This window comes from Cyprinus carpio, chromosome B24, assembly GCF_018340385.1.
Source record: "Cyprinus carpio isolate SPL01 chromosome B24, ASM1834038v1, whole genome shotgun sequence".
Lineage (NCBI taxonomy): Eukaryota > Metazoa > Chordata > Actinopteri > Cypriniformes > Cyprinidae > Cyprinus > Cyprinus carpio.
The window spans coordinates 12,411,947-12,426,472 of NC_056620.1; the positions used below are offsets into that span (position 1 = coordinate 12,411,947).

Genomic DNA, 14,526 nt, shown 5'->3' on the forward strand with positions numbered 1-14,526 from the left:
GTGATAATTGAAATTATCACAATATTGAACTAGACTGTTGTCTGTGATGAGAACTGAGGGCCTCTGCGGGTGAGAAAGTTTTAAAATTCAGCTTTTCTGACCGTTTATTTCTCTATCCTTGCAGGTCTGCAGTGGAGGAGTATATATTTGAATTTAGAGTCTCTCTTGGCATAATATTACATAAATATTACCTTTATAATCAATTCTAAAACTACCAGCTGCCCCAGACTTATTTAAGATAGTTAGTGCTAATTTGCATCTAAGTGAGCTTGCAGACTTAAGAATGTACTGGCATACTATATTTCAAATATTCTGTAGCCATACAATAAATTTATGAATGAAAATTCTGTAATTACTTCCTCACCTTCATGTTGTTCCAAACCCGTAAGATCGTCTTCATCTTCGGAACACAAGTTAAGATACTTTTGATGAAATCCAAGAGCTTTCTGACCATGCATAGACAGCAACAGAACTACCATGTTCAAGGCCCAGAAAGGTAGTAAGGACATTGTTAAAATAGTCTATGTGATATCAGTGGTTCAACGATAATTTTATGAAGCTACGGGATTACTTTTTATGTGCAAAGAAAACAAAAATAATGACTTTATTCAACAATTTCTTCTCTTCCCGCTTAGTCTTCGGCGCGCATTCACGAGAGTACGATGACACATTTTTACATTTTCCTTACTACCTTTCTGTGCCTTGAACGTGGTAGTTACGTTGCTGTCTATGCAGGGTCAGAAAGCTCTCGTATTTCATAAGAAATATCTTAATTTATGTTTGTTATTTTCCCACCTCTACTAGATTTTCAAACAGAGTCTCATTCCATTCTATGACCATCTCCTACTCTTTTGTTCACACTTACAGGGCAGACAACACCGTCTGAACGTGAACACTGGCTTGGAAGGAAAATGGTGTAGTCTGGTTCCTGTGGGCAGCCCTTGTCTAACCACCACTTCTGGTCTTAAATGGAACTTGGGTGAGTTGCGCGCCTGTAGGCCACAGGTCTGTCCACCCACTCAAACACCAAAACACACACACACGGACATCCCAGAGGACCATCTCCCGGTCTGCACCATCCTCTTTGCTCTATTTACATGGCCTGTCCTAGTTAGGAGACATTCATTACCCCTGACAGCTCAAATCTCCAGCAAACACCCACTGATGTTACAGTTGATGCAGTTTGTCAGGCCTAGATTTAGAAAGGGCTCACATTTACATCATTGGGTTTAAGCTTCTCAATAGCATTTGCTTTTCAAGTTGTTCATTTTGTTTCATGAAATAAAAACACTATTTCCTCTAGGAATAGCCCATTGAGAGGAAGGCTCTCAGATTAACAAAAGAAAAGAAACAAACTGTTTTGAGGACTGTGCACTGTGCAATCCATCTTCACTTCAATGCTAGACAGTTTTTGCTTACTTTTTAAATTCTATAAAGGAACATGGAGGATTTTTACACTTTTCTAATATAAAATATGAAGTTTGTAATTGCTGCATAACCAAGATCACCAAAATCTTCCATTGTTCTGACAAACAAATGGTTTGAAGAAACTACACACTTCACCTTTTAGGATCAACTTCACCTTTTCTTTGAAACTAAATCAAACTATGGTGATCTAAAAGCTTGTCTTTAGTGGTTATGAAGGGTTGTAGCTCTGAGTGGGTGAAAGTGGGCCGCCTCCTACGTGCATTAAATGTTAAAGGTGTGCCAAATGACTACTCTGACTGAAGACATTAGAGGGAATAGTAATGTAGCCCAACTGTTTGCCTTTGATCTGCTAATGCAAGCTGTCAACGAGAATAATCTCCAGCAAGTTTTCTGCGGAGGCCGGGGCTTGTCGTGAAAAAGCAAGCGCCCCTCCTCCTGTTAAATCCTGCAGAGGGCACCGGAGGTGTTGTTGCGGTGGGACTAAAGTGACAGATACATGACTGAAAAGTTTAGCTTTATTGTGTCAGCAGCCTGCCGTTTTTGCAAAAGGAGGATTTTCTGCCTGATTGTGATGGGTCTGGACTATGACCTTTGACCTTGACTTCAAAACAAACAGCTTTAATAAGCTCAGTGGTGTATGGGTTTTAAAGAAGTTAGTGTACTGTGAATGTGAACTGTAACTGGTCTGTAGAAATCAAGGGCCTGTATGATAAATTTAGATTCAGATTGTTTTTATGTGATATGACCAACCTAGGCTTACTGAAAAATGTCTATATCTACATTTTTTTTTTGTTTTTGCAAAACTCTGCAAACATACCTATACGATTCACTGCAGTTGTACTTTCAGTTTTAATTGCATTTCATTGCACAATATTTTATGATCTCAAAACACTTTTACTGTAGTACATGATTTGTAAACCAATACATTCAGACATTTGCATCACATAACCAGCTCCATATGTATGGCTTTTCTGACATGTTAAACTTGCTCAGTGGCTCACCTGGTACAGAATTGCACTTGTGATGAGGAGCACTCAGTACGGGTCCAATGAAACTAAAGATATAATAAAACTACTCAAATACTTTATCCATTTTAGTGGAAGCAAACTAAAATGGCATACTGTAGTTGCTTCAGCAAATGTGGTTTTTGTTTTATCTTTATTTTTGCTTTTTAACACAATCAGATCGATTAGGTTTATGGCAGGGTTTAGTCTAGGTGGAACAATATTTTCAAACGCAATAAAGTATTAACCTTTTAGCGCAACTCACTGAACGTGTAATTTTTCAGCAACTAACATAATAAAATTGTGCCAAATTCATATTCAATTGTTCCAGATGAAATGGAACATGCTTTTCGCACCACTCACTTTGAAAACAACATGCAATGTAATATAATTTTGGAGAAATGTCACCACAGACACGTTTTTTGTGTATATTATTTTTAGATGCTTACATTTGCATTTAAGTTTGATTATATCATTACATGGGTATTTTTTAAACTATACATAAATTATACATAATTATATGATAAGAATTAAAATTATATATAAATATTGTTTATATCAATAGTGTGAACAATTAAATTATCTGTATTATTTAATAAATAAATAAGCTTATTCTGATTCTGATTCTGATAAATGAACATCACAAAAAAAAGGTTATTGTTATTTTGTAAATTAGTGAAATTTCTAGAAGCTGCGTGACAGCCCCATATGCACTATGAAAGAGTAATGAACACACAAATTATATAACATGCATATTTGTCGCATCTCTTGGTGCTGTGTTTATTAGTCTTGTTTTGTCTCATTACACTCAGCTTTGCCCAGTCTCCCTTGAGTTTTGAGTGTGATAACGAGAGAAACATTTTCTGAGAGATAAACTACCAGTAATCACTTTTGTAATTTCCTGTATGAGTTTGAATAATGCTGCCTTTGGGGTTTTAGAAATATCTAGTACAATGGAGACCTTTTTTTTTTTTCTTTTTTTTTTTTGTAATAGTAAATATAATAGAAATGTATCACAGCAGACTATTCTTTTTAATTTTAGCTGATTATTAGTTTTTGAAAATCCAGTTATAGTCACTCACTCTGTATAAAGCATTTATAAACTACAGGAATGAGCTTTATTGAACAGCTTTATCAAACATATCACTCTTTCTAAGAAGTATTGCGATGATGATGCAAACATATGCCTTTTATATATTGAAAATGTTTTAAAATGTGACTTCCTGTGATGGCAAGAAACAGTTGTCATTAAAATAATAATTTCTAAGTATTATCAATGTAATAATAATAATAAAAAATCAGTTGTTCTGCTTGCTTAATATTTTTGTTGAATTCATGATAATTTTTTTCAGGATTATTAGATGAATAGTTTGAACAACATTTGAAATAGAAATCTTTTGTTTGTTTTTTTATAAATTTAATGTCCTTGCTAAATAAAAAGTCTTAATTTCTTTTAAAATAAATTATTTTCAAAAAAATATGTAATTATTTCCTTTCCTATTTTGTAAAAACTCAATTCACTTAAAACATTTGACTCTTCTCTCCCCTTTCTTCTTTCAGTAAGTCTTAATTATTCTCAGTATTTTATGGATTATTCATAACCACAGAAGTGTTTACACATTAGTGAATGTTTCCAGATAAAAAGTGCAGAAGTGTGAGTTTATCTTCTCAAAATAGCCTAAGGTTGATGTACAGTTAAATTCTGCGTAAGAGAATTCCACGTTTAGACTGAGTTACTCCATTCAGTGCCTTCTCCTGGGAAAAAGACCTGCCAAGACACTTAACCTTAAGCAACTTACCACCAGCAGCTAGATGACACTTATAACCCTCATAAACAGCGCTCATACACACACACGCACACACTCACACACACACACACACACATAAGGCATGGCAGATGTCTGTACACTGAGAAGAGTTCCAGAGTATGTGTTTATAAAACCTTTGGGAATATATTAATGAATGCATAACAGGAAAAAAATGCCAGGGTGAGGTAATCATGATGGGCTGCCAAGGAAAACACCACAACTCCTGGCTTGTGTTCATGTATTACAGTTATTTGAGATAACAAGCCACAAAATGTTCAGCTTCACTAAGGGCATGTCTGCTGTTTTCTCTGAAAGTGTTGACCTGCTCCTACTCAAACTGAAAACTGAGAGCTCACAGTGTTACATTTGGTGTTGAATGTAGAATTAAAAGGCTGTTGACCTCAATGCTCAGTCCATGAGAAAGACAAGTTAATTAATTTAGCCATTAGCCATATTTTCTTCTTTAATAATTAATGAATTTATGATGTGTAAACATTAAATAGTAATATTTACCTAATTGTGTTTTTGTTATTGGAAAATAATTGCATAAGTTTCTCCATTTAGTGGATTTTCTGAAAAGAACTTAGTTTTTGGAAAGTTTGTTTGCTGTCTTTAAGACTAAGTACAATGAATTTCATGTTGTATCTTCTATGAGCTTTGTGGCTAGGGAAATACTCAAGCCCTTGCGATTTAAATAATTTAATTTGTGTTTTAGCTCAAAGCGTGGTGACTTATGAGGACGTGTAAATAATTGCTAATTAGAATTCATAATTGCATTAGTTCTATTTAGTGCTTTTAATAAAGTCTCTTCTAAGTTGTGTTTAGATATTAACATTCACTTGTAGTGTTCAAATGTAACTTTTGGTCTCTATACTGCTGCTTGATGAAAAAGTAACTTGTTTTTGGAAAAACTGCAGAAGAAGTGTACTAAAAACATGTAGTTAAGTTTGTAGCATCACTAGTTTTAATTAGTCCCCAACACCATGCCGCTACTGTATGCTAATGTTATTCTTTGCTGTTAATGCTTTCTTTCGTTGACATTGCTTGTTTGCACTTGTAATCAAATTTAATTACATAATCAGATTACTTTTTTAAGTAACTAGAAAAGTAACATTCAAATAAGTAACTCAAGTTACTTTGGTTTCCCATTTATTCATTGACAGCTCTTCTGTCCCCATGTTGAGAGAAATTTGGAATAAGTTGCAGAGGTACTTCCTTTAGACTGAGGCTTATTAATTTCACTTTTGGTGTGAAAGGGTATGGTGGCCCAGTAGTGCACAACACAATGAAATCGCCACAACACAACGCACAGGACTAATTTCTTGGTGCTGCTCTAAGTTTGTGGCTTGTTTCTGTTGTGTTACGCTAATTCCACTGTGTTGTGATATGTTTTTTATTGTGTTCTGGCTTAATTTTGTTGTGTTGCAGCTTGTTTCCATTGTGTTTTGTGGCTTGTTTCGTTATGTTGAGACTTGTTTCCAGTGTGTTGTGGCTTGTTTCCGTTGTGTTGCGACTTGCTACCACTGTGTTTTGCGGCTTGTTTCCATTGTATTTTGCAGCTTGTTTCTGTTGTGTTGTGGCTAGTTTCCATGATATTGCACTAATTCTATTGTGTTGCAGCTTATTTTCATTGTATTGTGGCTAGTTTTCGTTGTGTTGCGCTATTTTCATTGTGTTTCCAAAAATATAACCTTTGGCTTTTTTGTTATTAAAAATTAACAGAAAAAGTAACAGAAAAGTAGCGTCCATAAAAAGTAATTTTGTTACGCAATATTATGCATTACTTTCAAAAGTAACTTCCCCAACACTGCACATGACTGAAAACATCTTCTAGTGTCACAAATCCTGTCCATGAACTTCCATCCGCTTGCCACTAGAGATCGCCCTCCTACTTTATTGACTCTCGCACCACATAGACTGTTACACATCACCCTGGACTACATTTCCCATGCTCCATTGCACCAATCACAAGCTCACCTGAAACTAATCACACACAGCTGCTACCAATAACACACACTATATAAATCAGTCTCACACCACCATTCAACGCCGAGTATTGTATGCACATATCGCTAGTCAGTGATAGCGACGTTAGACAGCCTGCTTAGCCTAGTCTTGCCTTGTCTGTTTTCTCTATTCTGATTCTTGCCTGAGTATTTTGGATTACCCTTTCATCTTGTCTTTTGGATTATGTTTGCACTTTGCCTGGACTTTTGCTTGTGTTGCTTGGATTACCCGTCTTGTCAAGAGGCGGACCTGCCAATTCTGGTGTTCAATGGCAAATGCCAATCAAGCTACACGGTGCCAGGCAGTGAGCACAGAGCCCACTTGAGGACGTCAGGCCCTCAGGCCACCCTCATGAAGTCTGTTTCTGATTCTTTTCTCAGAGGCATTCACACCAGTGGCCTGCTGGAGGTCATTTTGTAGGGCTCTGGCAGTGCTTATCCTGTTCCTCCTTGCACACAAAGGAGCAGATACAGATCCTGCTGATGGGTTAAGGACCTTCTACTGCACTGTCCAGCTCTCCTAGAGTAACTGCCTGTCTCCTGGAATCTCCTACATGCTCTTGAGACTGTGCTGGGAGACACAGCAAACCTTCTGGCAATGGCACATATTGATGCGCCATCCTGGAGGAGTTGGACTGCCTGTGCAACCTTTGTAGAGTCCAGGTATCGCCTCATGCTACCAGTAGTGACACTGACCCTAGCCAAATGCAAAATTGGTAAAAAACAATCAGAAAAGATGAGTAGGGAAAAAAATGTCAGTGGCCTCCACCTGTAAAACCATTCCTGTTTTGGGGATTTTCTAATGGTTGCCCGTCTAGTGCACCTGTTGTTAATTTTATTAACACCAAAGCAGCTGAAATGAATTAACAGCCCCCTCTGCTACGTAACTGACCAGATCAATATCCCAGAAGTTTACTTGATGCTATACTCTGATTAAAAAGTGTTCCTTTAATTTTTTTGAGCAGTGTATAGTATATCAATAACTGTATCTGTAAAGTTTTAATAACTGTTGTAATTCTTTGAGTATAGGGAAGTCCACAAAACAACTATAACGAAAACAGAGGAACAATGTCATTGGAATCATTTTCAGAATTATTTTTCTACCTGAACATTCACAGCCAATCAGAATCCATCCCATATATAATAACTGTTATATATATATATAAAGAGAATGTTATTGTCTGTTTGTGTGAATGCTAATATAGATACTGTTATGTAGTTGTTATTACTGTAGTTTTCGTTCTTAATTTGAACGAGCCTGTATTAATTAATTTGAAAAGGCTGTTGCACTAGTTACTAAAAACTGATCAGTTTAATTAAATCCATAACTACTTGCAAGATCCACATGTGAAGAATTGTTTTGAAAGCAAGATTTTAAGATTTCATTTGACAAGAGAACAGAAGTGTTTCTTGCACACTGGTGGTGTTTCTGCCATGGCTGAGTGATTCATTCAGAGCTTTTAGCTCTAGTGATGTTCTCTAGTGGACTTCGGGGTAAGAACCTCATAGCGGCGCTCATTCAAACTTTTCAATTTAGCTTTTGTAGCACAAGCCGGGATATTGCTTCCCTCCGCTTCAGAAGCACCTCTGCAGATGATGGCACTTGCAACAGAAGCCCTGCTAACCCCAAATTATGACACATCCAGCGCAAAGTGATGCTGTAGAGACCCTTCAGCTCAGATGGTCAAGGCTCCTGCTGCTTTGCTGGATACGAATTTTGTATCTGTTGAAAAGCACGCTTTGTGTGTGAGATGTCATTGAAGGCAGTGTCTTCCCAGAGGTTATGGATAATTCATTAAAGGCTGTTTAATGGACACCCGCTGTGGCCCTGAGTGATTTAAGACCTCAGACTTTCATTCTTGGTAATAGCAGCAGAATGGGATGACTTTACGGCCCATTACTATTCTGCTCCCTTGATATTGCTGTAGGGGTAGATATCAAGGCCAAATATTAAAGTTAGTCATCAGACCAAGGAAGGAGCTGCATTTCGAGAAGGTAATCACAACGGCATTTTGATTTTTGACAAGAACTTCATAGAGCACTTAAAGGGAGTCTCACTAGCACCTGAAAAGACCTATAAAAATTTATACAGCTCAGTCATGTAATGCTGCATGTACTGTTTAAATTCACTTTGATGAGTCTTTGAAAATAGCTGATGCACCTCAGATCATTAAAATTAAGCAACTGCATTTTGCTTTTTTAAAGTCCCATGGGAGATGAGTTTGCTTGATATTTTGCCACTGTTTTGTTTTTTAGTGTGCTTTTTAACTGCTTTTCATACTGAAAAATAATTTTTTGAAGTTATTTTCGCTTGCTAAGATACACAAAATAAAGTAAAAACAGCAACCCTTTTAAACCCTTTTTAACTGAAATCTTACTGACCCAAAACCATTTTAATATACTTATTAAATATAAGATATATTAGGGCTGTCAGTCGATTAAAATTTTTAATCCAGTTAATTGCATAAAGTGGTGATTAATTAATTGATCTAATTAATCACAAATAAAATTTGGCTGTGAAAATTCCCCCAAGGGATAACTTAAAGCTGTTGTTGAGTTACTGCAAAATGAGAAAAGTATAGAGTAAATATTACCAAAAATAGCTTTAGAAAGAAATATTTTATTTCATTCAACATATAATTCATTATACATAAATGTTTAGGCTAGTCTAATATAAACTATAGAACATAAAAGAAGATAATTTAAGAAACATCTCAGTATTTTTTGTTCGTATAAGAAAGTAATTAATCAAAACAGCTTGGTTACCAACAGTCTTTTTCTTCTGGTGACCAACATTCTTCATTATTGTCTGTTATGTTTCAAAAGAAAATAAGTGATAGAGGTTTGAAACGACATGAGGGTGAGTAAATGATGACAAATTTTTCTTTTTGGGTTAACTATCAATCTTTTTTTATTTTATTTTATTTTATTTATTTTTTTATTTTATTTTTTGTGAAAGGTTTGCAAAATTAAAACTGCCTGTAGGTGGCAGTAAATGTCTCATGAGTAAATAATTGAGTCAAATTCATCATTCGATTTGTTCAATCTGCTGATTAATTCAGGAATTAAGTAAATGTCTTTCTTTATGAATGAGTCATTTAATCATTGGTTCATTTAAAACGGAGTCATTTAGGAATGAATCAGAAATGGGACAAAAACAGCACTGGTTTGATATTGCTCTCAATGCTTGTGTGATAGACAAAACTCATTGCCCCAGTGTCTTAAATTTTAATGGCGCTTAACTGCATTTTATAGGCATTGTATAGAGTTGTTACCCTGCATCATGTTTGTCAACAGTAAACTGTATGAAATGTAAGATGAAATACAGGTCTTGGGTGGTGCTGGTGCCAATTATTACAAAAACAGTTAAAGGGATAGTTCACCAAAAAATGTAAATTCTGCCATTAATTACTCAGCCTCATGTCGTTCCAAACCTGTAAGACCTTCAATCATCTTCGGAACACAAATTAAGATGTTTTTGATGAATTCCGAGAGCTCTCTGGCCCTCCATAGACAGCTAGGATCCAAACATGAAGGTCCAGAAATGTAGTAAGGAAAATAATCCATGTGACATCAGTGGTTCAAACGTAATTTTATGTAGCTATGAGAATACTTTATGTGTGCAAACAAAACAAAAATAACGACTTTATTCAACAATTTGTCTCTTCCATATCACCCTGGTGCCAATTTGGAGAGTATCACATACGTAAACAATGTATGCCCTTCTGGTCAGCAGCACCATATGCAGATAAGTTGTTTACGCTTTGATTTGAATGTAAACAATATATCCACGTACATACATTGCATATGCTGTTTACGTATGTGATACTCTCCAAAGCTCCATGGCGCCGCTTGCTTGAGACTGCTGCAGATGCGGCACGGGAGCGGTGGTGGACGCAGGGGGCCACCCTCGGCAACCTGTGCAGCCGAGAACTGCTGGGCCACACCAAACTTTGTCGCCATCCCTCATGTCGACCAGACACAACTAGAGGTGATGCTCCTGGACCACAAGTGTGGACATTGTACAACCCAGAGAACTCGCGGTGACCTTCGTCGCTCGGAGCATGAAATCAGCTGCGGTTCTGAGCTCTTTTAGAGCTTGAAGATCGTGACCACCCTCGTGCAGGTCCCTCAGTGCTTTAGCCTGAAGAACCTGCAGTAACGCCATAGCGTGTAAGGCTCCTCATGCACCTCCGGGAAGAAAGGCACCGCAGTGGGGTGCTGAGAACCAGCGCAGACCACCCTGAAGAACCAGTCATCCAACCTTGAGGACTCGGGACATGCTGGGAGTCTCCACTCAAGCCCTACACCTACGCCCGCGACTCTGAGATGATCATCTTCCTGCAATCAGAACATGACTCATGACCACAAATGCCACCTCAGTGTGCTAAATGCCCAGGCATGTGAGGCAGCGATCGATCCAGAAAAACCTGGGTGATACGTTGTCTATAACAAGAACCACATCGTCTTTACAAGGATGCAGCGTCGAGTTTGCCACACAACGTCATTTTTAAAAAGACGCACAAGTAAATGCTCTTTTAGGGAAAAAGCTCTTTTAGTGTGCTGAAGCGCACAAGGGAGATGGCCGCCTGCAACACAAACAGGGGTAGTGCAGCCTGATGTGTGCAACCCACTCAACATGGGAAACCACCACTGCTGAAGCGCCGTACCACCAACACGAAGAGCTCTCAAAGAGCGCGCTGAACTCGTTCAGTCTTCTTCTCTCAGTAGAGTAATCAGGAGCAGAACGATGTGATCGCTCGTATCCAAAGCGAAAAGCTGAATATGTGCTGCACCAGCTGCACTGTGATCAGCGACAGCTGGATGCAGTAATCACATACCAATGTGCATTGGCTCGTTGAGTTTACACTGCAAGTGGATTGGTCTCTCTAAGCGAGATCCCATTTCATCGGTCATCTGACGTGATGTCGAGAGTGACCGACTGAAAGGGAATTACACTATTTTGGAAACACTATTTTAAAAATGTAGTAAAGTTTTGCTACTTTAAATATGTTACATCTCAGTGTATTGATATGGTAATCACACTGTTAGTCTTTACTGCTAACTTTCCCCTTGACACTTTTAGGTTGTATTTGTGTTTCTTTGTTGAGGGAGGATTAAATCTGCAGGTAGGGAAAGCAGAAAATTAAGGGACGCTGACAGACTTCCTTCTGTTCTTGTGAATCTTTAAAAGATGTCACACTGTGCTTCTCAGGACACCTCAGCATGAGTTTGTGTAACTGAGAGCTTTTATAGGATGAGCAAACCTTGACATTTCGACCATTTGATAGCTAATGCCCCACGCTTTTTCAAGTGAAAATAATATTACTTTCTTTTCCTTTATCCAGTCCTTCAAGTGAAATTTTTTTGAGCTGTTGTGAGGATAATGTCATTACTTTCCCAACAGGAAATAAAGAGACATTATATAACTCTCAAAATTGTTGTTCACATGCTGTCCTCTGCACAACAGTAGTGATTGTCTCTGTTACTTATGAAGGCCTTGAAGGTGGGTCACTGTTTTATAACATACTGTAATATGCCATTTTGCTCTGTGTTTACCATATGATAGATCTGGACTGTCTTCCGGACTGAAACCGTGTTATGATCCCATAAGATAAATTACCATAAACATCTCAGCGGGGTGACGTAGAATAGTTGTCGGTGGGGTGTTTTTAGAGAAGATCGGTCAATGTGAATATTTATTGTGATTACTGTGGTTAAAGCGGGGCATTTATAGCTTTGCTGTCAGATTTCAGTTATTACCATAAAGACCTCTGAAGGACAGAATCTGTTTAGTGTGTGTTTTTTTCATTGCAGGTAGATGAAAGGACAGCTTGTCTCCTTTTTGCTTTTATTCGCTCTCTCTCTTTTTCTCGCTCTCCCTCCATTACACACTCTCTCTCTCTCTTGTCACCTACTCTCTCTCTCTCATTTTGTTTTGTTCTTTAGCTTTTCCCTCAGCCTCCCAGTGTCTCAAAGCAGAGAATAAAGATTGTCTGAAGGAAAGTCAAGTGAGTCTTGCCGACCTGGAAATAAAATTATAAATCATTACACAATTATTTTCAAATTATTTCATCAAATTATTTAAATAATTATTTTTTGTTGTGGTATTATTTATTATTTATATAACTGATTGTTTTCTGCATTGTAATGGACTATTTTTCTTGGCTGTGTAAAATAATAAACAAATAATATTTGTAAAAAATCAGTCATTCAGTTATTTTAAATACAAATAGCTTTATTCGGTTAAAGTAAATAGAAATATTTTCAAATCAAAATAATATGTATTTATTTATTTAGAAAGCTGCTGTGTTATAAGACAGTGTACAGTCAGCTGGACTGTATTCCCTTTAAGTAGCTTTAAAAGTATAAAATAATAAACTAATAACAAAAAAGCCATTTAAAAAAAATAAATAATTCATTTAAACAATAGTTAGTTGCCGTGTAAAAAATAGGCAGGTGTTTGATGCCAGCAAAAAAAAAAAAACCTTATTGGTGAGCACTGCCTCACACATATACAGGATTTTTGTACATGACAAGAAGCCCATTCTCTCACTTCTTAAGTCGCTATGCACAGCAGTTCATCTGTCTCCCCTTCTAAAGCAAAAAACATGGAGATTGTAGGTTGGAAGTCGTGAAGCTCATTCGTGTGGAATAATGGCTCTCAGATACCTCTACTCCAGCTCTGTCAGATCGACCAGCTTCGGGGACTGACCGCAGACAGGGGGTGCATGGCTGAAAACATTAGTATAGATGTAAGAGGGAAATTGAGACACATGGGAGCCATCTCTATGTGTGCAATTCACACATATGAAATGAGAGAGTGTAGAAACGAAGGCCATTTACGAAAGAGGATTTATATTCCCCACACAGATGGACACATGAACAGCTATTCTCACAGCATGCTGCAGTGATATTTTACCAAGACATAAAACCTCTGTTTTTGTAGGTAGAAATAAAAATTTGCCATATCTCTATGGTGAAAGTGTGAGATGTGTTATACTGTGTGACAAATAAATGAAGCATAAAGTAGAGCCTAATTAGTCTCAGACAGCCAATTTTAGCTGATTTAAGTACATATATTTGACCATGTCTTATTCTTTCAGATGTATTTGTGCAAAATCACTTAAATGTAGGCAAATTAAGTTTTTTATGCTGAAAAAAGAAAACTTTAAAAACATGATGAAAACTGAAACTTTAAAGAATGCACAAAAATATGCTTTTATTCTGCCTGCTTGGAGTGTTGTCCTTTGTTTATGCCTGCTTTATTGTTTCTCATCTGTTCAGAGGTTATATAGGTTTATGCACAGAAACCTTGTATGCAAGCAAAATCTTGACGGTTTAGTTTAACATACAGTATTCTCAGTCCTGAATATTGTCCAATTTAACATTGTCAAACTGCTTTCACTAATGATCATATGAGTTAATTGCTCTGTGAATTGTCTTAGAATTGCATTTGGGCCAAGTTCATTATCTTTTTAAGGGAAAGAAAGAATCTTTCTTTTAGCTATTTATGCAAAGTGACTATTTAAATAGGATTTCTGCTCTGTTTTGTTGTTCAGTGTTCAGTTTAAATGCCTGTCATGTTGAAGGAAAAAAATGTTGGAGAAGCAACTTTGAATTAAAAAAAAGTTGAGGCAGAAGCTTTTACACTGCAGTTCAAAAGTTTGGGATCAGTAAGATTTTTAATGCTTTTAATGGATGACTTATGTTCATCAAGGCTGTATTTATTTGATCAAAGATACAGTAATGTTGTGAAATATTATTGCATTTTCTAATATTGGTTTCCTATCTTAATATACAGTACTTTTAAATATAATTTATCTCTGTGACAGCGCTGAATTTTCTTCAGCCATTACTCCAGTCTTCAGTGTCACATGATCCTTGTTGGTTACTTTGCTAATTGTACTGTTAGCCTTTACTGCTAACTCTCCCCTTGACATTGTTAGGTTGTATTTGTATTTGTGTTTCTTGGTTGAGGGAGGATTTAAGTGGAAGCAGAAAATGAAGGGACACTGACAGACTACCCTCTGTTCATGTGAATCTTTAAAAGACGTCACACTGTTCTTCTCAGAACGCCTCAGCGTGAGCTTATAGGATGAGCAGAACGTGACATTTAAACCATTTGAAAGCTAATGCCACTTACTGTTTATAGTAAAAATTGGAGTTTTAAAAACAGGAAAGAAGTAGAAGTTTTTATATTTAGTATTATGTGTATCATTCATGTATTTAAATTGTTCTTCCATCCCAATTTCATGATATGATTTGTATGAAAACATA

The 14,526-nt window shown here is 36.8% G+C and overlaps 1 protein-coding gene across 4 annotated transcripts in view; it reads left to right on the top strand.

The window, feature by feature from the left end:
- The window catches only part of tpk1 (thiamin pyrophosphokinase 1), an 85,564-nt gene that overhangs the window by 60,263 nt on the left and 10,775 nt on the right, over positions 1 to 14,526 (top strand). For all 4 annotated transcript variants that reach the window (XM_042751642.1, XM_019071395.2, XM_042751643.1 and 1 more), the window contains exon 8: positions 868 to 979. In XM_042751642.1, coding sequence (XP_042607576.1) covers positions 868 to 979 — 112 coding nt within the window. The remainder of the gene's footprint in view (positions 1 to 867; positions 980 to 14,526) is intronic.